A 27,668-nucleotide genomic window follows, 5' to 3' on the forward strand; every position below is an offset into this window, starting at 1 on the left:
GGAGAGTATTTTAGGCACATCCAGTGATCAATGCGAAAATGGCGGCATGTACAACACTTGAAGTGACATGGCACAGCTTGTTAAAAACGGTGGCATAAAAATATTCATCATATGAACAATGGCACATATTTCCTATTGAAAACAATAGAAAGCTGTTTTCATCCACTTCTAAAGTATTTTAGTGTGCCCTGCAATACATGTTTCAAATTTGCCCATATGAACATACCCTAATAGCTCTCAGTTATCCCCCTCAATTCAGATGTACCACAGGCTTTGTTCTCATTCTCGTTTAACAGGATGGCAAAACCTATCCATATTATGGCAAGAATGAACCTTACAATCTGTTTTGTCAAAGCCGGATTGATGACTTGCATCTCGGGCATGACTGGGGGAAGAGGCAGTTGGGTCATGAGCGGCAAGGGACACTAACTAACCACTATGCCTTGGACAGGGTATTTTGATACAGGGCTATGAACTCGTGTATTACGAGTGGCCAGGCATAGCTAAAGGCTCATGGGCCCTGGTGCAAGAGTTCAGCTTGGGCCCCCCTTCCCTCAGTGCTTTGTGGCCAAGGGCAGGGAAGCACATAGCCCTCCTGCTGCCTGAGGCAAAAATTGAAATGACACCCCTCATGCCAAATTCTTGACCTAAGCCCTTCCCTCCAGCCAGAGGTGTAACTTGACCTGCATTGACTTTCTATAACAGCACAAGGGTCTTTGGGCCCCCTCAGGCTCCTTGGCCCGGTAGCGACTGCTACCTTTGCAACCCCTATAGCTACACCCCTGCGAGTGGCCATATATGAACAGACTTTATGGTCATATCACAAGTCTCAGATTTTTCCTCTTGCGTATAGTGTTTTTTTTTAATACTATACACCAATTACTATGTTCTGGTAATGACAACCAGTACAGCATTACTATTTCTGCACGACTGTGTCTGCCTAGTTATGCAGCAATAAAAGAGGGAACTGCGTACATTTCGGAGCAGGCATGGAAGCACCGCTCAGATATTTATTCAGAGCACCACACTTTAGAATGGAGCTAAATTAAGACATAGTAAGGGTTTAGATAATGTAAAAGTGATAAAAGGAAAACCACATAGGGAATCATAACACACATTTATTACCATTTACGGCCTTTACTCAGGATAGGTCATTAATATCAGATCAGCAGGGGTCCGACTCCTGGGACCCCTGCCGATTAGCTGTATGAAGACACCACAGAGCTCTGTGAGCTCAAATGCCTCTTCCTAGGCCATGTGACATCACATTTATTGGTCAGATGACGTAGGTGAAGCAATACCAAGCACAGCAGCTATCAAATGGACGATGGTGTGCTTGGTATGTAAGCTGTGAGGAGGTCATAATGCTCACCGAAGGTCCGGTGAGCACCTCAGCTTCCTCAAACGGCTGACTGGTGGGGGTGCTGGGAGTCAGACCCCTGCCAATCTTAAATTGGTAACCTATCCTGAGGATAGGTCATCAATATGTAAATCCTGTGACCAATGTAAATGCCAGGTTAATAGTATAATATAGGAGAAACACAGAACCAATAATAGTAAGACGTGATTAAAAAAGAAGGGGGGTCAGCGATAGTTGAGTGTCTAGACCTTTACTACTACAATGTATACAGTGAGTGGTTTAATTGTCTATTTATTGATTTTTATAGCAGATTACTCACTGTGTGCTCTGCTAAAAACTAGCTGTAAACTGTTCTGTATGTAATGGTCCATGTTTTCTCCATTTACTAGAACCTTGACCAGTGGACACTGAGGCAGTCGTGGCTGGAGATTCAGCTGATGATCAAGCAATGCATGAAGGAACCTGTTAGTACTTTATCTCTAGACTCCACATAACATTGTATGTAATAGAGATCATGACTTTTTATTACTTAGATGTTTATAAAAGCGGCACTGTTAAACTATTATTGCAATGTGCTTTTTCAGGGCCCCAGCTCAGTGAATGAGATGAATGCACTTCTGGATAATATTGCAAAGGCCACCATAGAAGTATTCCAGCAGTCCGCTGAACTAAACAGCAGCCCCAGTAATCCGGCCAGTGGTCTTTTCAATGCGAGCTGTGCTGCACATGTGGACAATACAAGGCATAATGTGAAGTCAGCCTTCCTCAGGTATTTTTTTATTCCTATAGGTTAAACATTATACAAACTACAGATTGGCATGGTATTTAAAAGCAGGAAGTGCTCAACCCCATATGCAGTGGTGCATCTATACCGGGGGGGCAGATCCTGCACTTGTGGTCCGCTGCCAATGGCAATCCCCAGCAAAAATGCATACAATGGAGGATGCCTGCAGCGGACCACAAGTACCACAATGGACATCCTACACAGGATAGCAAATGTGTGGATGTGATAAACAGTAAATATAATATAACAAAAACAAAGACCGGTGCACACTGCGGTCTCACTAACCTCGTATTGGTGTAAAATTGAGAGATCAGCCAACATATCCTGCTTGGAGGACATGTCTGAGCCCGAACACCGCGCCGTGCTCGGGCTCAGACATGTCCTCCAAGCAGGATATGTTGGCTAATTCTCAATTTTACACCAGTACAAGGTTTAGTAAGACCACAGTGTGCACCGGTCTTTGTTTTTGTCATATTAGGTTAAACATTACCAGAAAAAAAATGATAAAGTAGGGTACTGGAACATAATAAATCAAAGGCTGGCACCTGATTGTAGTTTACATTTAAAAAGGACCTTTCACTACAAAAAAAAAATCTAAACTAAGTATACAGACATGGAGAGCGGCGCCCAGGGATCTCCCTGCACTTACTATTATCCCTGGGCGCCGCTCCGTTCTCCAGGTATAGGCTCCGGTATCTTCAGATTTTCGCCTCAACTGGGAGGAGCCTGCCGGCGTCTCCTTTTCCCAGGCTGTAGCGCTGGCCAATCACAGCGCTCAGCTCATGGCCTGAGAGTTTTTCTTTTCTCTCAGGCTATGAGCTGAGCGCTGCGATTGGCCAGCACTCCAGCCTGGGAGAAGTAGACGCCGTCAGGCTCCTCCCAGTTGAGCTGAAAATCTGAAGATACCTGAGCCTATACCGGGAGAACGGAGCGGCGCCCAGGGAAAATAGTAAGTGCAGGGAGATCCCTGGGCGCCGCTCTCCATGTCTGTATACTTAGTTTAGATTTTTTATTGTAGTGAAAGGTCTTCTTTAAAGCATTTAAAGCAGGCTATTAATTTTGGGTATGTTGATATTATAGTAATATTTAGGCTAGCCCCACTTCTTAAAATTGCAGATGTAGCGATAGCTCACATAGGAGTGATTACACCATGCTATTAATGTAGAGCGCTGATTTAATAGTGTATTACAATTGTGCGCTACATTAATAGCGGGGTGTGCTGTAGATATGAACCAGTCTGTTTATTCTAGGTTCACATCTGTGCCATATTTCCATTTTTCTATTACAGGAACAAAAAAACTAAAATAATGTTAGTGCAGGATCCTTCACATGAGAAACACCAACAAGTGACTGCAAAAGCAATAACTGGCTCTAATGAGGTCCATGGGGTTTCTATCATGGTATCTGTTATTTTGCTGGAAATGCTGCAAAGCTGCACTATTTTTCCTTTTTTTTTATGAATTCTGTCTTGGAGAACTCAACTGAGCCTCCAACTCAGTTGTGAGCCTAGCCTAACCAGTCTGTGAGCTAAGCAAGGCTTACCGTAAAAAAGGCCTGCCAAAAGATGTGTAATTTCTGTGTATTACTACAAGAAATGTTACTGTCAAAATAGCCATTGCAGTTTTATATTGCGATGTGATGATAGGCTGCAGGTCACAACAGTCACAACAATGCTTGTTTTTATTTCTAGGCTGTATTCTATTGTGCTGATGTCAAAATTGTAATTGTCTTTATATATAGGATGTACTGTCTCTGTTTTGATGATACCATAATGGACCATGTCTTCATGTATAAGCAGTGTTCTAGTGTGATGATGCCTTGTGTCTTTTTATGTGTTTCATTTTGATAAAAATAAATGTGGGCTTACTTATGAGCTCCACTGTATAAGTAACTAATAGCCAGTGTCTTCATGTACATGTTACATTCTGTAGTGTTTATGTCAAAATGACCCCTACGATTTTATAAAATGTGTTCCTTTTTAACAATAATCTACAGCGGTGCTTAGAACCCTTTGTGAACCCTTTAGAACTCTCTATATTTCTGCACACAAATAAATGTTTTAAAATAAAAAAAAAATATTAAAATTCGTATATTTCCCTAAAATTAAAATAAAGAATAAAAAATATACATCATGGGCATTGCCATGTCCAAAAATTCCCATAAAATATTAAAATATTTATCCCATACAGTGAATAGCGTAATGGAAAAAAAAACATCAAAATGGTCTATTCACTATTTTTCACATCGCTACATCTCCCCCCGAAAAATTGAATAAAAAGTGATCAAAAAGTTGTAAACATGCCAAAATAGTATCAATAAAGACTACAGATCACCTTGCAAAAATTAGCCCTTATACCACTCCATAGACATAACTATAAAAAAGTTATAGGGATGAGAATATGGCGATGAAAATATATATTTTTTTAAAGGTATTATATTTTTTCAGTATTAAAACTATATAAATTAGTATCATTGTAATTGTACTGACCCAGAGAATAAAAGTAGGGACTGAAAAATCTGTAGAGCTGTGTAAAAACAAAACCTGTAGAACTGTGGTGAAAATTCTAGTCCATTTAGAGACCTTCCCACTTTATTGTATGCAGTACTAAATGGTGCCATTAGAAAGTACAACATGTCCCACGAAAAACAAGCACTCATATGGCTATATGAAAATTAAAAAAGTCATGGCTCTGAAAAGGCAGGAAGTGAAAAACGAATGCAAAAAAACAAAAACAAAGAATCCTCCAGGACTCAAGTGGTTAAAGAACAGAGATTTACAGTATCAAAGTCTGATCTTCACAACACGTCACACACTTACAGTACATTTCTGTGCTCCAGCGGTGAGTCCGGCCGCAGTATGGCGCCGCTCTGTGACTACTGCAACCAGCCCCACTAAAAGTAAGCGGCCTGGGACGCCAGACCAATCAGGCTCTTTGCCAGCATCACATGCTTCCTGAGGTGGGCTATTTAAACATGCAGCTGCTGGCCACAGGTGCCTGTGATTGGTATTCTTGCTTCACTAGCTATTTGTGTGTTTGTTCTTCTGGATTTCTGACCTATTGCCTGTTTTTCTGACATTGTTTCTGATTACTGATTTTGCCTCTGATGTAACCTCTTGGTATGTGACTCTGCTTGTTACGAACTCACCTTTGCTTGCTGACTTAGTATTTGACATTTACTCCTGGTTTCACTTTGCTGTGTATTTGTTTCAGTATTTGGCTTCTTGAATTGATCCTGATTTTGGCTATCTGGTTTTCACCTCTTTCTGTCTGTCTCCTCCTCCCATTTTGGTTTAGGCCCCTGCACTTAGCTAAGAAGGGACCACCTTACAGTTGTAGGCGTCACCTAGGACGGATTGTGCAAGTAGGTATAGACAGTGGTGTGGGTGGAGTACAGGGTTGCACTGTTCCGTACCCTTTCATGACATAATCACTGGTACACATCCACATCCTTTGCTGGTATGTATTCTATGCAGGTCTTGGTAGACCAAATGCACAGTCTCACCAAGCTGATCCAAGATCTTGTGGAAGGGGCCCAACACCAAGAGAGTACTCAGTGTCCACCCCTTGTGTCTGTTCCCTCACAGTTCCTAGAACCCCAAGTTAAGTTGCCTGATTGATTTGAGGAGATAGGAAGCAGTTTGTGCCTTTCAGAGAGGGTCTCAGACCTCACTCCTCGTGGTCAGAGCAACAGAGTAGGTATCATTATTTCTCTCCTGCAAGGGGATCCCAAGAATGGGCATTCTCTCTTCCCTCTGACTCTCCTGAGCTGTCATCTGTGGATATCTGTTTTTTCTGCTCTTGTTTTGCTCTAAAATCAAACTGACAGGACTGCAGTTGCACTCCGTCAGTGACACAGACTGGTCGTGGACTGTTGTACAGATTTTCATAAGTGGTGTGTTGCCTCCCAATGGAATGACCCAGTTCTGAGATATCAATTCCACCACTTTCTGAAACACTTAATGACTTTCCTGTGAGTTATCCTTCACCTGCTTCTCTTGATATGACCATGACGTTAACTGTGTGTTTACACAGACTGCAAAGAGAACGTAGAAGAGAACGTGCGTCCATTTCAGTTTCTAGTCCAGATTTACCATCCACCATCTCCAAGGTAGCTTCTTCCTTTGATAAACCCATGGAACTGGGTGTAACTTGGCTGGTCAAGACAGAAGGAGAAATTTATTATTTCCATTGTGGTTACACTGACCATCTACTCCAGTTCTCTAGTAAATTGCTGCCGCCAGAAAGACGTCAGCACCTAGTTGGCTCTCTGAAAGGTCACCTAGGCATGCAAGTATGTGTATTTCCTAGGATCCTTAAAAAGGTCCTACTTTCAGTCTGTACAGTATGTCCTATAATTCCTGTAGACAGTCTGGATTTGCTTTTGTTGATTCTGGATCCACTGCTAATTTTATTAATTAGAATTTTTCTTTTTCTTTGGGTATTCTGTTACTTACTCTCCTGGACCCTGGACCTGTACGATATCGATACCAAACCCTTTGCCAAGGGTTTACTTAAATATTGTCCCCCTAATATCTCTATGCTTATTGGTGATATGCATTTTGAAGTTTGTTCTCCATTTGTAATATTAAAGATTTGCTAGCTGATGTTATCCTCTGTATGTCATGGCTCCAGCTACATGACCTTTTTATTAACTGTACTTCTGGTGAACTGGAAAAATGGGGAACCAAATTTTGCAGTACCTGTACATTTAGACCTAGTTCAAAGACTATTAAGGCAAATGCTTTATCTAGAAATCACTGTGTCAGACATTGCTCTGATGCCAAACCAGAAGTTAACTTGTCTTCTGGTATTGTCATTTCCGCTATTTTTCCCACTTTTGCATCTGAGATCAAAGCTACGGTAAACAGGATCATGGTCCTGGTAATCTGAAAAAGTCCCAGTGTATACAAAAAAAGAGGGTTCTTAAAGAACCCTCTCGGTGTTCTAGTCAGAAGCCTCCTGTTGAGGTCTCCAGAATATTGTATTCTAGGAGAGTATGCAGTGCAGTGCCTTGAGGGTCCAGTTGCCCATTGTTGAAGGGGGAGGGGGTACTGTCACAAGTCCTGTGGCAGTATGGTAGTGTTGCTCTGTTACTACGGCCACCAGCCCCACTAACAATGGGGCTGCTCGACTTATCAGGGAACCAGGACCAGTCAGGCTCTGTGCCGGTGTCACCTGCTTTCTGAGGTGGGCTATTTAAACAGGCAGCTGCTCTCCACAGGTCTGTGTGATTGGTATTCTTGCCTCACTAGCTAGTTGTGTGTTTGCTACTCTAGGTCACTGACTTTTTGAAAGTTTCTTTGACATTGCATCTGGAGTGGCCTCCTGGTATTTGACTCTGCCTTTACTTGCTGACTTGATATTTGATGTTTATTCCTGGTTTCACTTTGCTGTTTATTTGTTTCCGTATTTGGATTTGGATAGTGTTGAGCAAAGCCACTATTTTCTTCATGCTTTGTGGTAAGGAATACATTTTCCCTGAAATGGTGGTAAAAAAGATAAAAAAAAAAAATCATACTTACCTCATCTATTTGAGTGCAAATAGGGCCCCGCGGCCATCTAGCTTGAAGATACTGAGCGAAATCTTGTGCACGGTGACGTATCATGTCACTACGCCGGCCAACCTGATGACGTCATCACACACCGTGTGAGATTTCGCGCTGCATCTTCAAGCAAGATGGCCACGGCGGCCTATTAATACTCAAATGGATGAGGTAAATGCAAGCAACCACTAAAATTATTTAATATTGATCTCAGATGCCATTATCAGTGATGAATGCGGCATCTGAGAGGTTCAAAATTGGTTCAATTTGAAAGCTGTGATGAAGTAAATTGTCACAAAGCAAATTTTTTTTTAAATTCGGCGAAGGAGCGAACAGAATTTTTAAGAACCTTGCTCATTTCTAGATTTCGATCCAGTCCTGGTTTTGCCTGTCTGTTTTTCACTTCTTTCTGTCTGCCTTCTCTTTTCCCATTTTGGTTTATGCACCTGCATTTAGCTAACAAGGGACTGCTGTCCAGTTGTGACCTGTCACTTAGAATGGTTAGTGCAAGTAGGTAGGGACAGTGGTGCGGGTGGAGTACAGGCCTATGCTGTTCCCTACCCTTTCATGAAAACAGTTAGTGGAAGTGTATCATGGCACAAACAAAGACAATTTTTGAGGACTTCTGAAGAAAAGCTGATGCTTATAAGGCTAGAAAAATTTAAAAAGTCTTCTCTAGGGATTTTCGACCAATCATCAGTCAGATTCTATAAAAAAGGAGGAAATTCAAGACCATCAAGAGAATATAGGTCATGCACCTAGACAATGACCCTAAGCACACAAGTTGTTCTACTAAAGAATGGTTAAAGAAGAAGAAAGAAAGTTATGGAATGGCCAAATCAAAGTCCTGGCTTTAATCGAAAAGAAATGTTGTGGGAGGATCTGAAGTTAGTAGTTCATAGGCTGTGTTGTACAGAGGAATGGACTAAAATTCCTCAAAGTCGATGCGCAGGACTAATCAACAATGGCTGGACCCAATGTTTAGTTGTAGTTATTGCAGCACAGGGAGGTCACACCAGATACTGAAAGCAAAGGTTCACATAGTTTTTCCACTCACAGACACATGATATTGGATCATTTCCACTTTTGGATCATTTGCACTTTTGGCCTGGGACAGCTCATAGAGTCCCATGGCTTTCAGTATCACTCCTACGCTGACGACACACAAATCTACCTCTCTGGTCCAGACATCACCACCTTACTATCAAGAATTCCACAATGTCTATCTTCTATATCATCCTTCTTCGCCTCTCGCTTTCTAAAACTTAACATGGATAAGACAGAATTTATAATCTTTCCCCAATCTTGTTCAACCCCCTCAACAGACCTATCTATCATCATCAATGGCTGCACACTCTCCCCGGTCAACAAAGTCCGCTGCCTTGGAGTGACCTTGGATTCTACACTTTCCTTCCGACCGCAAATCCAAGCTCTTTCCACCACCTGCCGCCTCCAACTCAAAAACATCTCCTGCATCCGTGCTTTCCTTAACTTTGAATCTGCGAAAATTCTTGTACATGCCCTCATTATCTCCCGCCTAGACTACTGCAACATTCTCCTCTGTGGCCTTCCATCTAGCACTCTCGCACCCCTCCAATCTATCCTCAACTCTGCTGCCCGACTAATCCACCTCTCACCCTATTACTCCTCTGCCTCTCCCCTCTGCCAATCCCTTCACTGGCTCCCCATTGCCCAGCGAATTCACTTCAAAGTACTAACAAATACATACAAGGCCGTCCATAACCTGTCCCCTCCCTGCATCTCTGAGCTACTTTCCCGATACATCCCCACACGCACTCTCCGATCCTCACAAGACCTCCTTCTCTCCTCTCCTCTTATCGCCTCTTCCCATCGACTCCAAGATTTCTCCCGTGCATCCCCCATACTCTGGAACTCGCTACCCCAACATATCAGACTCTCACCTACATTGGAATCCTTCAAAAGAAACCTGAAAACCCACCTCTTCAGACAAGCCTACAACCAGTGACCCTGCTGCCTCTATACCGCCATGACCAACTTAACTCGCACCTACTGTGTCCTTCTCCCATACCATGTAGATTGTAAGCCCTCACGGGCAGGGCCCTCTCTCCTTCTGTACCAGTTTGTAACTTGTCTTGTTTATGATTAGTGCAATTGTCTGTATTATGTATGTGCACCGCTTATCATATGTACAGCGCTATGGAATGAATGGAGCTTTAATAATAAATAATAATAATAAATAATAATTTCCCTCAAGAAATAAATGACCAAGTCTCACATTTTTGACTCATTTGATTGATTTGGTTATTTGCATCTGCTTTTATGGGTTGTGTGAAAATCTGATGTTGTTTTAGATCAAATGTGTGGAGAAATATAGAAAATTCTGAAGGGTTCACAAACTTTCATGCACCACTGTATGTCACAATTGATTCCATTTTCAATGACTGTATACCTTGCATTCCACTGTGATGATGTCACTATACTGACCATTTTAAAACCTGTGCTCGATTTTCATGATATCACAAGATACTGTTCATTAATTAACTGTGTTCTATAATGATGATGTCACAAATTCCTGTGCCTGGTTTATAAGCCATGTGCTACTGTATTTTGATTAAAAGTATGTTACAGTATTTTACTATGAAGATGTTATAATAACGTTGTGTTTCTTATAAGCTGTGTTCTGTTTTAATGATATCATAAAATAACCTGTGCCCTTTTTTTGCTAATTGTTTGTACTATGACGGTTAGTGTTGAAAGAATCGAAGTTAACAAAGTGGAATTCGATCCAAATTTCAGGAAAAATTCGATTTGCCACAAATCTGAATTTCTTGGCGCTTCGTGGTAACTAATACATTTTTCCTGAAATGATGGTTAAAAAAAAACACCTACCCACCTCATTCATTTGATTGTGGAGATGCTGTTGCAACCATCTTGATTGAAGATGTGTGATGTCATTGTACATGGTTCATAGCTGATCGCAGCATCTGACATTGATATTACAGTGTAACATCATATTTTTTTTATAAAATCATACTTACCTCATCCATTGGATCGTGAAGAGCCAGCCACCGCCATCTTGATTGAAGATCTAGCGCAAAATCTTGGCTACCACAGATTTTGACATCACCACGCACAGGATTTCAAGCGGGATCTCTAATCATGATGGCAGCAGCTGGCTCTTCGTGCTCAAATGGATGTGGTAATTATGATTTTTTTATATTAGTACCACGATTAGTTACCACGAAGCAAGAGGAAATCTGGCCTTGCGGGAATCAAATTTTCCCTGAATTTCGTATCGAAGTCCAGTTTGTGGACTTCGATTTGCTCAAAACTAATAATGATGATGTTACCATAGGCTATATCTTCATTTCTAACCTGTGATTTGTGTTTTATATATTGTGGGGATTCGCTCTGGTAGTTAGGATAAGCGGGTGCAGTACAGAGGCAAAGTACAAGTTAGTAATTCAAATGTCCGTGTTTATTCACACATAAGGTCAAACAAAAACACTCTTTGCAAGGTTGGTGTTTGTTTACACCGAGTAGAAAGTTCATGCATAAAAAGTCACCTTGTCGGCGGTTCTGCCTCCAGCAATCCAAATGCAGGCTTTAGGTGGCCTGCACTCCCAACACACAGGTGGCCTGCACTCAGCTTTCCAGCCCAGCACAGGGCTCAGTTCACACACCAGCGATTGCCTGAGCTCCTCTGTCAGAGAGAGGTAATCACTTCCAGCTGACACCCACCCAGCACTTTGACTACTCCCAGTAAGAGTTGTCCCGGATCAGCTATACAGCCATACTGAAATAGTAAAGTGTCAATCAGCATTAGCTGCCACTGACAGCTGAAAATACCGGCTCTTACCTCCCCGAGGCCAGGAACCTCGGTGACACATACCTTCCGTCAACGACGGACCCTTGCGCCTTCCTACAATATGCATTGTAAGAGATTTATTATGCTTCTTCTAGGTCTTTGCAACTTTTTTAGCATCTTTCCGACACTCTTGTCACTTTTCCAAAAAGTGACTGGGGCTTGGGAGGGAGGAGGCAGACTGTGGACGGGACCTTCTCTTTTAACAACCTGTGCTCCAGAAAACTGGTGCACATTACCATTAGAAATTTACCCCAGCTCCAGGCTGGAGTAGATTTCAGATCTGACACATAGGCAGCACCGACATGCGTCACATTTATTAAGAGGTTTCTGCCTCTTAATAATTGTGGAGCATCTCAAGCCAGTGCAGGAAAAATGAACAGGCTGACATCATAATTGTTTGTTTTTATTCTCAGACTGTATCCTATTGTCACAGTAGACTGTGGGGGTCATTTACGAACAGATATATGCCACTTTTCCCCCTTTTTCATTGCTAATGTCAGATCTAAAAAAGGGGGGCAAAAGGGCGGGCCTGCAGGCCGGTCTCATCTATAATTTTCTTTAGCTAAGTTATGTAGAGGCCAGCGTCATCCAGTCCAATATAGTGTACCTTTCCTGTACTTTATCACTTAGCTATAATAGCCTGCCTGCATTCACTATCAACTGCACTACAGACATCACACGCTGTGCTACAGACATCACACGCTGTGCTACAGACATCACACGCTGTGCTACAGACATCACACGCTGCGCTACAGACATCACACACTGCACTAAAGACATCACACACTGTGCTGCAGACATCACACACTGCACTAAAGACATCACACACATCCAGACATCACACACTGTACTACAGACATCACACGCTGTGCTACAGACATCACACGCTGCACTAAAGACATCACACGCTGCACTACAGACATCACACGCTGCGCTACAGACATCACACGCTGCGCTGCAGACATCACACGCTGTGCTACAGACATCACACGCTGTGCTACAGACATCACACGCTGTGCTACAGACATCACACGCTGCGCTACAGACATCACACACTGCACTAAAGACATCACACACTGCACTAAAGACATCACACACATCCAGACATCACACACTGTACTACAGACATCACACGCTGTGCTACAGACATCACACGCTGCACTAAAGACATCACACGCTGCACTACAGACATCACACGCTGCGCTACAGACATCACACGCTGCGCTACAGACATCACACGCTGCACTACAGACATCACACGCTGCGCTACAGACATCACACGCTGCGCTACAGACATCACACGCTGTGCTACAGACATCACACACATCCAGACATCACACACTGTACTACAGACATCACACACGGTACTACAGACATCACACACTGCACTACATAAATTACACAAATCCAGACATCACACACTGCGCTACAGAAATAACACACACCTATACATCACACCTTGCATGCTGCATTACACTCTGCACTACATACTTTACACACTGTGCTACATACATCACACACATCCATACATCACACGTTGCTCTACAAACATCACACACTGCACTACAGACATCACACACTGCACTATATACATAACACACATCTATACATCCCATACATCTCACACATCCATACATCACACATTGTGCTACAGACATCACACACTACACTAGATACATTAAACACTGCACTGCATACATCACTCGCATCCATTAATCTCACACATCTATACATCACACACTGCACTATTTACATTACACACTGCACTATTTACATCACACACTGCACTATTTACATTACACACTGCACTATATACTTCATTTACATAAATACATCTCACACATCTATACAGCTCACACTGCACTACATACATTACACACTGTACTGCATACATTACTCACATCCATACATCACACTCAGGAGAGTAGGTGAATATCGGCAAACATGTTGTCAGTGTTTGTGTCGTTCATTGTTTGTGAGTGTGCTTGAAATATATTCATAGTGCCCCCATAGCAGTGTCATCCACAGTGCCCCATTACAATGTAATCCACAATGCCCCATAACAGTGACATTCACAAAGCCACTATAACAGTCACATGCACAGTGCCCCATAACAGAGACATCCATAAATCACCATTAACAGTGTCATCCACAAAGCCCCCATAACAGTATCATCCACAGAGCCCCCATAACAGTGTCATCAACAGAGCCCCTATAACAGTGTCATCCACGGTGCCTTATAACTGTAAAATCTACAGTATCCCCCATAACAGTGGCATACAGTGATCCATAACAGTGACATCCACAGCGCCCTCATAAAAGTGTTATCCACTTGTACGTCCTCATGGTCAGGGCCCTCTCTCCTTCTGTACCAGTCTGTAACTCGTCTTCTGTATTATGTATGTGCACCCCTTATTATATGTACAGTGCCATGGAATGAATGGCGCTTTAGTAAATAATAATAATCCACAATGCCCCCATAACAGTGACATGCACATTACCCCATAACAGTGACATCCACACCATAACAGTGATATGCCCCATAACATGCACAGTGGTTCAGGGCGACCAGACATCCTCTTTTGGCTGCATATATCCTCTTTTTGGGCATTAATAATAGTGAGGGGCACACATGCATATTAATCATACTGGTGGTACTACGGGGGGATTCTATGTCCAAGGGCCGCTATGGGGGACATTTTATACACAGAGGTCACCGCAAGGATTGCGATAAAGAAAAGAAAAATACCAGTTCATTCATCTGTTTTTAATGGCCATTTTTTATGGCCATCAGAAACAAACAGACAGAAAATGGCTGCAAAAATGATTGAAAAATGTCCATGAAAAACTGACAATGTGACAGTGTGCTGTTTTTCTTTTCATGGGCATTTTTTTTCACCGTCATGTTAATGTGGTCTTAGAGGACAGGAGTCCAGGCCCCAGGGAGTGGTGAATATGCCCTTTACCTTCAATGCTCCCTGGACCTCTTCTGCAGATGTCAGCACCGCCTGTGTCCTCACCGCTTACAGCGTCAGGATGTGGTGTGAGCAGGGGCGGACTGACCGGTCGGGCACTTCGGACATGGTCCGAGGGCCCGGCCAGGATGGGGGCCCGCCGTAATATCACAATGTGGTAATGGCAGCGGGGCCCGGTGCAGTCACTGTATTCTATCACACCGGGCCCCGCTCACTGTAATACTAAGTTTCATATGTGAACAAGAAGAGAAATCCTCTGCGATCCTCTCCCTCTCTGTACTCACAAACTCAGTAACAGCCTGGCAGACCGGGCGGCAGCGTAACTCACTGACTTCACGCGCCTGCTCCGCCTGCTTCATTCATAAAGTGGGAGGAGCATGTGCGTGATGTCAGTGAGTTGCGCTGCCGCCCGGCCTGCCAGGCTGTTACTGAGTTTGTGAGTACAGAGAGGGAGAGGATCGCAGAGGATTTCTCTTCTTGTTCACATATGAAACTTAGTATTACAGTGAGCGGGGCCCGGTGCGATAGAATACAGTGACTGCACCGGGCCCCGCTGCCATTTCAACACCAGATGCCGGCCCCCAGACCCTGTATTGGGGGTCATTCACTCACAGGGACACTGTTATGGGGGGGATCTGTGGATGACACATATATAGCATAAGGTGCTATATATGTGTCACCCACAGTGCCATCCACAGAGCCCCCACAACAGTGCCATCCACAGAGCCCCCAGGACAGTGCCATCCACAGAGCCCCCACGACAGTGCCATCCATAGAGCCCCTACGACAGTGCCATTCACAGAGCCCACACAACAGTGCCATCCACAGAGCCCCCACGACAGTGCCATCCACAGAGCCCCCACGACAGTGCCATCCACAGAGCCCCCACAACAGTGCCATCCACAGAGCCCCCACGACAGTGCCATCCACAGACCACCATTAGTTCAAAACCCACCAAAAGCACAACTTTTGGTTAAAAATATTTTTTAATTTGGCTATTCCCCACCCCTCTTGTAATTGTTCCGCTACTTTTGGGCTGTGCGGGCATGAGTTCAGTCAGTTCGGTGCGCAATCCCGTCCTGCAGCGTGTGATCCCGCGATACCCGCCACTGTAGGTCACGCGCCAAAGTGACTGAACTCATGGCCACGTAGCCCGCAAGTAGCAGATCAGTGGAACAAGTACAAGGTGGAGGGGACTGCTTCTAATAGAGGCTCACTAATGGACGCTGAGATTAGATCACCCCATATGAAAGCATTGAATCAATGCTTTCCTATGGGGAAAAATCTGACCCTGGAGGTCATCATGCAGAGTGTGAGGACGTCCAGCGTCAGATACCAGACCAAAGGTCTGTTTTAATCCAGGAAGCCCTCAGGTGGCTGCCAGCCACTAGAGGCTGACTTATTGCTGGAACGTAAACAATGCAGTTTCTCTAGAACATTGCAGCTCGATTTGCAAAAGGGACACTGTACCCAGACCACATCAATCAGCTGAAGAGGTCTGGGTGCCTTTTGTGTCACTTTAACTTTGAAATCTTATTAACCACCTCCGGACCGCCTAACGCAGGATCGCGTTCCGGAGGTGGCAGCCCTGCGCAGAGTCACGCATATATGCGTCATCTCGCGATGGGCAAGATTTCCTGTGAACGCGCGCACACAGGCGCGCGCGCTCACAGGAACGGAAGGTAAGAGAGTTGATCTCCAGCCTGCCAGCGGCGATCGTTCGCTGGCAGGCTGGAGATGTGTTTTTTTTAACCCCTAACAGGTATATTAGACGCTGTTTTGATAACAGCGTCTAATATACCTGCTACCTGGTCCTCTGGTGGTCCCCTTTGTTTGGATCGACCACCAGAGGACACAGGTAGCTCAGTAAAGTAGCACCAAGCACCACTACACTACACTACACCCCCCCCCGTCACTTATTAACCCCTTATTAGCCCCTGATCACCCCTAATCACCCCTGATCACCCCATATAGACTCCCTGATCACCCCCCTGTCATTGATTACCCCCCTGTCATTGATCAACCCCCTGTAAAGCTCCATTCAGACGTCCGCATGATTTTTACGGATCCACTGATAGATGGATCGGATCCGCAAAACGCATCCGGACGTCTGAATGAAGCCTTACAGGGGCGTGATCAATGACTGTGGTGATCACCCCATATAGACTCCCTGATCACCCCCCTGTCATTGATTACCCCCCTGTCATTGATTACCCCCCTGTAAAGCTCCATTCAGACGTCCGCATGATTTTTACGGATCCACTGATAGATGGATCGGATCCGCAAAACGCATCCGGACGTCTGAATGAAGCCTTACAGGGGCATGATCAATGACTGTGGTGATCACCCCATATAGACTCCCTGATCACCCCCCTGTAAAGCTCCATTCAGATGTCCGCATGATTTTTACGGATGCACTGATACATGGATCGGATCCGCAAAACGCATCCGGTCGTCTGAATGAAGCCTTACAGGGGCATGATCAATGACTGTGGTGATCACCCCCCCTGTCATTGATTACCCCCCTGTAAAGCTCCATTCAGATGTCCGCATGATTTTTACGGATGCACTGATAGATGGATCGGATCCGCAAAACGCATCCGGACGTCTGAATGAAGCCTTACAGGGGCATGATCAATGACTGTGGTGATCACCCCATATAGACTCCCTGATCACCCCCCTGTCATTGATTACCCCCCTGTCATTGATTACCCCCCTGTAAAGCTCCATTCAGACGTCCGCATGATTTTTACGGATGCACTGATAGATGGATCGGATCCGCAAAACGCATCCGGACGTCTGAATGAAGCCTTACAGGGGCGTGATCAATGACTGTGGTGATCACCCCATATAGACTCCCTGATCACCCCCCTGTCATTGATTACCCCCCTGTAAAGCTCCATTCAGACGTCCGCATGATTTTTACGGATGCACTGATAGATGGATCGGATCCGCAAAACGCATCCGGACGTCTGAATGAAGCCTTACAGGGGCGTGATCAATGACTGTGGTTATCACCCCATATAGACTCCCTGATCACCCCCCCTGTCATTGATCACCCCCCTGTCATTGATCACCCCCCTGTCATTGATCAACCCCCCTGTCATTGATCAACCCCCCTGTCATTGATCACCCCTCTGTAAGGCTCCATTCAGATATTTTTTTGGCCCAAGTTAGCGGAATTTTTTTTTTTTTTCTTACAAAGTCTCATATTCCACTAACTTGTGTCAAAAAATAAAATCTCACATGAACTCACCATACCCCTCACGGAATCCAAATGCGTAAAATTTTTTAGACATTTATATTCCAGACTTCTTCTCACGCTTTAGGGCCCCTAGAATGCCAGGGCAGTATAAATACCCCACATGTGACCCCATTTCGGAAAGAAGACACCCCCAGGTATTCCGTGAGGGGCATATTGAGTCCATGAAAGATTGAAATTTTTGTCCCAAGTTAGCGGAACGGGAGACTTTGTGAGAAAAAAATAAAAAATATCAATTTCCGCTAACTTGTGCCAAAAAAAAAAAATTTCTATGAACTCGCCATGCCCCTCATTGAATACCTTGGGGTGTCTTCTTTCCAAAATGGGGTCACATGTGGGGTATTTATAATGCCCTGGCATTCTAGGGGCCCCAAAGCGTGAGAAGAAGTCTGGTATCCAAATGTCTAAAAATGCCCTCCTAAAAGGAATTTGGGCACCTTTGCGCATCTAGGCTGCAAAAAAGTGTCACACATCTGGTATCGCCGTACTCAGGAGAAGTTGGGGAATGTGTTTTGGGGTGTCATTTTACATATACCCATGCTGGGTGAGAGAAATATCTTGGTCAAATGCCAACTTTGTATAAAAAAATGGGAAAAGTTGTCTTTTGCCAAGATATTTCTCTCACCCAGCATGGGTATATGTAAAATGACACCCCAAAACACATTCCCCAACGTCTCCTGAATACGGAGATACCACATGTGTGACACTTTTTTGCAGCCTAGGTGGGCAAAGGGGCCCATATTCCAAAGAGCACCTTTAGGATTTCACAGGTCATTTACCTACTTACCACACATTAGGGCCCCTGGAAAATGCCAGGGCAGTATAACTACCCCACAAGTGACCCCATTTTGGAAAGAAGACACCCCAAGGTATTCCGTGAGGGGCATGGCGAGTTCCTAGAATTTTTTATTTTTTGTCACAAGTTAGTGGAAAATGCTTATTTTTTTTTTTTTTTTTTTTTTCATACAAAGTCTCATATTCCACTAACTTGTGACAAAAAATAAAAAGTTCCATGAACTCACTATGCCCATCAGCGAATACCTTGGGGTCTCTTCTTTCCAAAATGGGGTCACTTGTGGGGTAGTTATACTGCCCTGGCATTCTAGGGGCCCAAATGTGTGGTAAGGAGTTTGAAATCAAATTCTGTAAAAAATGACCTTTGAAATCCGAAAGGTGCTCTTTTGAATATGGGCCCCTTTGCCCACCTAGGCTGCAAAAAAGTGTCACACATCTGGTATCTCCGTAATCGGGAGAAGTTGGGGAATGTGTTTTGGGGTGTCATTTTACATATACCCATGCTGGGTGAGAGAAATATCTTGGCAAAAGACAACTTTTCCCATTTTTTTATACAAAGTTGGCATTTGACCAAGATATTTATCTCACCCAGCATGGGTATATGTAAAAAGACACCCCAAAACACATTCCTCAACTTCTCCTGAGTACGGAGATACCAGATGTGTGACACTTTTTTGCAGCCTAGGGGGGCAAAGGGGCCCACATTCCAAAGAGCACCTTTCGGATTTCACAGGTCATTTACCTACTTACCACACATTTGGGCCCCTAGAATGCCAGGGCAGTATAACTACCCCACAAGTGACCCCATTTTGGAAAGAAGAGACCCCAAGGTATTCGCTGATGGGCATAGTGAGTTCATGGAAGTTTTTATTTTTTGTCACAAGTTTGTGGAATATGAGACTTTGTATGAAAAAAAAAAAAAAAAAAAAAAATCATCATTTTCCACTAACTTGTGACAAAAAATAAAAAATTCTAGGAACTCGCCATGCCCCTCACGGAATACCTTGGGGTGTCTTCTTTCCAAAATGGGGTCACTTGTGGGGTAGTTATACTGCCCTGGTATTCTAGGGGCCCAAATGTGTGGTAAGGAGTTTGAAATCAAATTCAGGAAAAAATGAGGAGTGAAATCCGAAAGGTGCTCTTTGGAATATGGGCCCCTTTGCCCACCTAGGCTGCAAAAAAGCGTCACACATCTGGTATCCCCGTACTCAGGAGAAGTTGAGGAATGTGTTTTGGGGTGTCTTTTTACATATACCCATACTGGGTGAGATAAATATCTTGGTCAAATGACAACTTTGTATAAAAAAATGGGAAAAGTTGTCTTTTGCCAAGATATTTCTCTCACCCAGCATGGGTATATATAAAATGACACCCCAAAACACATTCCCCACCTTCTCCTGAGTACGGAGATACCAGATGTGTGACACTTTTTTGCAGCCTAGGTGGGCAAAGGGGCCCATATTCCAAAGAGCACCTTTCGGATTTCACAGGTCATTTTTTACTGAATTTGATTTCAAACTCCTTACCACACATTTGGGCCCCTAGAATGCCAGGGCAGTATAACTACCCCACAAGTGACCCCATTTTGGAAAGAAGAGACCCCAAGGTATTCGCTGATGGGCATAGTGAGTTCATAGAACTTTTTATTTTTTGTCACAAGTTAGTGGAATATGAGACTTTGTAAGAAAAAAAAAAAAAAAAAAAAAAAATCATCATTTTCCGCTAACTTGTGACAAAAAATAAAAAGTTCTATGAACTCACTATGCCCATCAGCGAATACCTTAGGGTGTGTACTTTCAGAAATGGGGTCATTTGTGGGGTGTTTGTACTGTCTGGGCATTGTAGAACCTCAGGAAACATGACAGGTGCTCAGAAAGTCAGAGCGGCTTCAAAAAGCGGAAATTCACATTTTTGTACCATAGTTTGTAAACGCTATAACTTTTACCCAAACCATTTTTTTTTTTACCCAAACATTTTTTTTTTATCAAAGACATGTAGAACTATAAATTTAGAGCAAAATTTCTATATGGATCTCGTTTTTTTTGCAAAATTTTACAACTGAAAGTGAAAAATGTCATTTTTTTGCAAAAAAATCGTTAAATTTCGATTAATAACAAAAAAAGTAAAAATGTCAGCAGCAATGAAATACCACCAAATGAAAGCTCTATTAGTGAGAAGAAAAGGAGGTAAAATTCATTTGGGTGGTAAGTTGCATGACCGAGCAATAAACGGTGAAAGTAGTGTAGGTCAGAAGTGTAAAAAGTGGCCTGGTCTTTCAGGGTGTTTAAGCACTGGGGGCTGAGGTGGTTAAAGGGTTTCTACCACCTACTTTTGAGAAATTTAGCTGTCAGACACTAGCGATCCGCTAGTGTCTGCTCTACCAAACAATGCTATTATACTAGCTTTTTGTACAGCCGTTTCCATAAAAAACTAACTTTTATCGATATGCTAATGAGCCTCTAGGTGCTATGCGGGCGTCTTTTCAGCACCTAGAGGCTCGGTCTACTCACACAAAATGCCGCCCAGCGCGTCCCTCCAGCCCGCCCATCTCCTCTGGAATGCAATCCTCCCTCTGAGTCAGCGGACGAATTCTCGCGCATGCGCCGTGCGCGTCTGTCTTCGGCGCAGTTAATGTCTGACCGCTTTCTGCACAGACATCTCCACTGCGCCTGCGCCGATTATGTCATAGTGCTCCGAGGAACAGACGCAGTGGAGATGATTGGCCGATGAAAAACGCTCGTTCCTGATCATTCCCCTAAATCTTCCAATCACACAACAAAGGAGCAGAAGCGCCGACTTCGTCATTAATTAGGTGCATACCTCGTCTGTCCGCTCGGCAGACTGACAACAGTGGCAGCTTGAAGCTTTCTTTTGATTTCTGTCTTCCTTTGCACAAATGAAGATCAATGTGGCGGACCTGCTGGCACTGACCGCTATGCTCCCTGCAGAGCAGAAATGCCACTTGCAACAAAGTTTGTCGCAGGTGACATTTAAAAAGTCACAATCATGAGGTTTGTGACCTTTTTACGCCAAAAAAGAGGTGTAGGAAGATGATAAATCTCCCCCATTGTTTCTTGGCAACACATCGCCCTGTGCAGACTGTGGATGGTTAGCGGACAATATACAAAGTGAATTGTAGTAACAATCATCCGTACTGTGTATATCATCGAAAGTCACTTATTTGGGGTTGACATTGCCCCATGTATGGACCATAATAAGAAGATCATTTGATATCTGTAAATTCATGTATTTGTATGATAAATTATATTCAGGTTTAAAGTTATTTAACAGTATTTAACTATTTTTTAATGTAGCTCTTCTGAACGTAGGGGTGTCTGGCTTGTGGCACCTCTGATTGCTAAATTACCTACCTCAGTCCAAGGCAGAGTGCTAAAGGCAGCAGGGGAAGAACTGGAGAAGGGACAGCACCTGGGGTCATCCTCAAAGAAAGAAAGAGATAGACAAAAGCAAAAAAGGTAAGTTATGGGACACTAAACCGCAGGACTATCTCTTCTATTCTGTCGCACTAAGATGCAATAATGATGATATAACATACTGTACGGTTACACAAGAAGAAAAAAAGGTCCATTTTCAAGTATGCATGGCAACTGTATGTGCACATTTGGTAATCTATTATTGCAATGGAAACTGTGAAGAAGGTCTTTATAAAGGCTACCATGTACTTACAATATTTTCCAGAACTTCATGCCAAGTAGTCCACACCTGTTTAGAGCATGGAGCTTGTATGTATGAAATAAAGAGTGAATAACTGATCAGAATATTGGTAAACCATGAGACTAATGCTGATATATTTCCCATAAAGCATGTCTTTGCTAAGTCAGCACCCATTCCTTTCCTTGGTGCTAACCTGTTTGAAAGGACAAGATGAGCAGAGAGAAGGACTCCTGACATCTCTACAAAACCAAGTAAATCAGGTAAGCTACAGGTGAAGTAAATAATGTCATTGGTTACCTCATCACAATGGCTCCTTTGAAGGTGAGGAACCTACAATATTAGGCAGCAAGTGAACTGTCAGTTCATAAGGTTGATGCATTGGAAGCAGAAAAATGGGCAAGAGCAATGAGCGATTTTGACAAGGGCCAAATTGTGATAGCTAGACGATTTGGCTGGATCATGGCAGTTCTTGTCGTACGTTCCCAATATGCATTGGTTTTTTTCCTACCAAAAGTGGTCGGGCAGGACAACCAGAGAATTTGGCTATGGGCAGCTTAGGCTCACTGATGCACATGGACAGTGACCTCTTTCAGCATGATAATGCCCCTGCCACACTGCAAAAAATAGTGTAGGGATTATTTGAGGAACATGATGAAAAGTTCAGGTTGGCGACTTGATCTCCAAATTCCCCGGTTCTCTGTCTGATCCCTGGGGGCTTCTCCTTGCAACTTACAGCATATGCTGCTAACATTTTAGAGCCGGATATCAAAAGGTAATAGGGGGATCAACAGAATATGGATGATCAGTGATGTGTATAATTATCTAGAGAGATTGTTGGCTACTCTTCCTTACAAAAGACCTCTACCACCATTATATCCTCTATGACATAAAGATAAGGGAGTGTACAGGTTCTTGTAGACAATATTAGAGGTTTCCTCTTCTTAATATCAATTATATCTGAAGGTGTCTCAGACACAGAATTGGTCTTACTACTCACCAGAATTAGACATCTCTACCTATCAGAAGCAGGTGAGAAATCTATCAAATGATTGTTGAAAGGTCTCATGCCTGAGTTTACTTAAAGAATCATTTCTGATGGCAGCAAATATATAGTTGGGGCTCTGATCTCATGTATGCAGTAACCTGTAAAGAGTTTTTAAAGGAGGGGGAAAAAAAGAAGTGCAGTTGATGAGATGCCCAGTAGGTGGTACTATGTTAATATAACACTACAATACTCATGCATTTCCAATACTCATAACAGGTGCTAACTACTTAGTAAAAAAGTATAAAAGCTACTAAAATAATGTATTAAAGCAAATATATCTTTACTGGTTATATAAATACCAATATGGACAGTGAAAATTGATGCCATACGTTATAAGCACAGAGGAGGATGCTTTTTGTCTATTTTGCCTTGTCTATTTTGTCTATTTTCAGCCAGGCTAATAAAAAGCTATATTATATTAGGTATTTATGCACAATCTATTATATGTGTTTCTTTATAGTTTATATGCATGCATAGTACAGGAAAAAAACTGAATTTGATTATCAAAACCATGGCCCACTGCGAAGTTATCTCTGCTGTCTGTAACTCATAGTCATGAAGCCTTCTCCAAAGCGTAAACAAGCTTGAAAAGTATAAGACAAGATTATACTTAAAGACTATAGACAGCTTCGGGGCATTTTTTTCTTTTTTATGATTTTACTAATTTTTGGCAAAAAACAAACCACTTTTTTAATTGGTCTTTATTAAAATTTTTAACAGTTTTTGTGATACATGCAGTTAAAAATCAGTCTATCAGCTGACAGCATATGCGAAGCCTTATCTCTGATCTCCTGACCCCAACTTGATAAGAAATAAATTAAATGAGTGTTTATGAGGTCAGAAGAATAGAGCTAAGGCTTCACAGCAGCTGACAGAAATTAGGAGGGATAGTCTGCAAATAGACTGAATCATTTTTAAATAAAGACCAATTGAAAAAATGATTTTAGCCCAATTTTAGTAAAATACAACCATTCAAATTGTCCTGAAGTTGTTTCATAGCCTTTAAACCATATGTGCCTGCAGCAGTTCTTTGTCATGTTAGTGTCTGAAAGCTCTGACTCAATTTATTTGGTATTCCTGATAAATGCAAATTCTATCCATATGGCATGGGACACGATTCAGGACCGCACAGAGGATTTTGGTGTTTTTCTGGTGTGTATTTCATTGTTGGCTGTGTTTTCTAGGAATTTACTTTAAGAAACGTGACTACCAGTATATGTTTACAGCATGCCCAAATTCAAATACAAAAACTGCACATAAAAGAACGTATTTACAGTTTTCATAGTTTATGACACACATGTGATTTTCCAGAATAATTGCACCAGGCTCCGGTCAGTGGATAAATGATCTAATAGGGAATAGGTAGAATGGCCAGGACTGACATAGATTGTGGAAATATATCTGGATATGTGACAGCTTCATGCCATTGTTTTTCCACTATGTGTCAACTTCTGATTTAACAATTTGGACCTTCATTCAGATTCTAAGTAATTGGAGGGAAGAGAAATACCACGATGATGTGAGAGCCCGGCAGATGATGCACGAAGCCCTTCAGCTACGGCTCAATTTGGTAACATTAGCTCTATTCCCATTATGTACACTAGTCGTCATCACTCACACCATTATCTCAATGCATTCTTAAATGCCCCTTACTAATGTATTGTGATTGTCCATATTGCTTTCTTTGCTGGCTGGATTCATTTTTCCATCACATTATACACTGTTCATTTCCATGGTTACGACCACCCTGCAATCCAGTAGCGGTGGTCGTACTTGGACACTATAGAAAAAAGTGCTGGACTACGCACACTCCTGTGATCCCAGCCACCAGAGGGGCCAGCACTTTTTCCTATAGTGTGCAAGCATGATTGTGGCGAAACCAACCTCGCCACTGGGTTTTGGAGAGGCCTGTTTAAAAGCCTCTTGCCTCAGGATTATGGCCCATACTAACTTTTAAACCCCTGAACCTATTCAAGTGAATTTTGGATAGGTTTGTCCCCAAGTTATACTGTTTAAATTGATGTAAGTTATATGTATGGACAATGTAAACTCACAAAGTTGTAACAATTTATAATAAGGGTAACTTGTCAGCTTGGGAGGAATATGCTGGGTGTGTTTCTATTGTGCCATTGTCCCATTGTGTGTTTAAATGGTGATGTCTGTCCTGTTGTATCCACATGTGTATTGGCGATTTCCCTTTGTCCTGAGAGATAATTGGATTGCTCCTCGGTTGTCTCCGGGACAGAGAGGAGGAAACCATGATGCATTGTGGGGATATGTTGTATCTGTCCTGTGTCACAGTCTCCCTTCTGGTCCTCTGGGGGCGTGAACGATTGGTTGCTGTACTTACATTGTATGTGTTGTAAATTACTGATTGGTTGTATTTCAAACCCCTGTGGGCAGTACTATGTTTGTGGTTTATGAATAAAAGAGGCTGTACTTGAAGTACAGTCAGACCACTGCTTGACCCTCAACACGGAGCCTTGTCTCGTTATTGGGGGGATCCTATCACGGTCGGCGTGACTATCACATACATGACGCAGAGGGAGGGAACAAGGAAGGCCCTGCCCAAGTGAGAGGGAAGGTGGTGACCCCTGACTCACCTAGCGGCTGGCACCTGGCTGCCCTGACGTCCCTAGACGGGTTCCTCACCCGTACGCCGATCACGTGCCTAAAGCCCTGGCTTTCCCTAAGCTGAGCCCTAGATAGTGAACAGGGCAGTGGGAACACTAGTCCGCACCACTAGCTCTAAAGGAAAACACCAAGGGAAGGACAGACAATACAAACTCAACATATAATCCCAGGTGGGCGACAACAGGAGACAACAAGAAGCCCAACAGGGATCCGGAGGGTAGCACTCTGGAACGACAACCAGGATTCACAACTCCAGTGGGTCAGTATAGATGTCCAGGCAGAAAGCTCTATAACTGGCAACTAGAGAAGTGTGAGGGGAGAATATAAGGAGGTTGGGAGTGGCAGACAAGAAACAGCTGAGGAGGAGAAGCTACGGATCCCTGATTGAGACAAAAAGGATAGCAAGGCAAACACAGAAAACAATCACTAAGAAACAACGTGATCTTTAGATATAGAGCGCGCAGCCACCCGCTGCGACCTCCTGACCCCGGGTATAACGGAGTCAGACGTGGCTCTTGATACCCTCGTGACAGATCCACTGTATGCGGTTAGAGACTGATTGCCAAGAGTGTAAGCTGATTCCTGTTCGTCTGCTAGCAGCTATTCGTGAGGTTCCAGTTTGGAGTGCTATTTTGTATCCAGTTCGGGAGTTTGGTGTTCTGCAGTAGCTGTGCCTGTCTCTCAGAAAGGGGCATATCGCCTAAACGGATTTTAACCCCTTGTCTGCTGAAACGGTCCGTTACATTGGTGGCAAGCAGCGGGATCGTTCCTACAGCCAGAAGGACAGCTACAGGAGACACCATTTCTTTGGATTTTACAACTTAAGGGCAACGCATGTCTCAGTACAGCGACCCTAAAAGCACCAGGATGGAACCAGCAGTGGAGTACAGATACTCTGTTGAGGAATTTGACCGTATGATGTGGTTGCGGCTGAACTTCTTCGGACCCAATCCAGCTGAGAAATCCGTGAAGTTCGTGAGGAGTCTAGTGTTCAAGACCCTACTATACCGGGCAGAAGGGGACGGTCAGCTGCCACGTTGGGTGGACCTCCATCGGAAGTTACAGTTGCGGGACAGAGGGAGCTCAGTCTCCTCTCCCCAGTGGCAGAGTGTCCAGCAGGGAATTGGGAGCCCAGTCTCCATTCCCCAGCGGCAGTGTGAATTGCAGGGAATTCGGAGCCCAGTCTCCATTCCCCCGCGGCAGTGTGAATTGCAGGGAATTGGGAGCCCAGTCTCCATTCCCCAGCGGCAGTGTGAAGTGCAGGGAGAGGAGAGCAGCGTCCTCCCTTCCCAGCAGCAGGCTGAGTTACAGGGGGCAGAGGTAGTTGTTCCTGCCCCCCAGCAGCAGAGTGATATGACGGGAAGGCAGTGTGAAATGCAGGGAGAGGAAAGCAGCGTCCTCCCTCCCCAGCGGCAGGCTGAGTTACAGGGGGCAGAGGTAGTTGTTCCTGCCCCCCAGCAGCAGCATGATTTTTTGGGAATTGGGAGCCCAGTCTCCATTCCCCAGCGGCCGTGTGATTTATTGGGAATTGGGAGCCCAGTCTCCATTCCCCAGTGGCTGGGTGAGTTATTGGGAATTGGGAGCACAGTCTCCATTCCCCAGCGGCCGTGTGATTTATTGGGAATTGGGAGCCCAGTCTCCATTCCCCAGCGGCAGGCGGAGTTACAGGGGGCAGAGACAGTCGGTCCTGTCCCCCAGCGGCAGAGTGTCTAGCAGGGAAAAGAGCCCAGTCTCCTTTCCCCA

General features: G+C 43.8%; 1 protein-coding gene across 1 annotated transcript in view; it reads left to right on the forward strand.

Moving 5' to 3' along the window:
- The window catches only part of MED12L (mediator complex subunit 12L), a 692,480-nt gene that overhangs the window by 577,411 nt on the left and 87,401 nt on the right, over positions 1-27,668 (forward strand). Inside the window, exons 28-32 of the mRNA XM_040429951.1 lie at positions 1,750-1,824; positions 1,945-2,129; positions 21,886-22,047; positions 22,395-22,506; positions 24,772-24,861. Coding sequence (XP_040285885.1) covers positions 1,750-1,824; positions 1,945-2,129; positions 21,886-22,047; positions 22,395-22,506; positions 24,772-24,861 — 624 coding nt within the window. The remainder of the gene's footprint in view (positions 1-1,749; positions 1,825-1,944; positions 2,130-21,885; positions 22,048-22,394; positions 22,507-24,771; positions 24,862-27,668) is intronic.

This window comes from Bufo bufo, chromosome 4 (assembly GCF_905171765.1).
Source record: "Bufo bufo chromosome 4, aBufBuf1.1, whole genome shotgun sequence".
Taxonomy (NCBI): domain Eukaryota; kingdom Metazoa; phylum Chordata; class Amphibia; order Anura; family Bufonidae; genus Bufo; species Bufo bufo.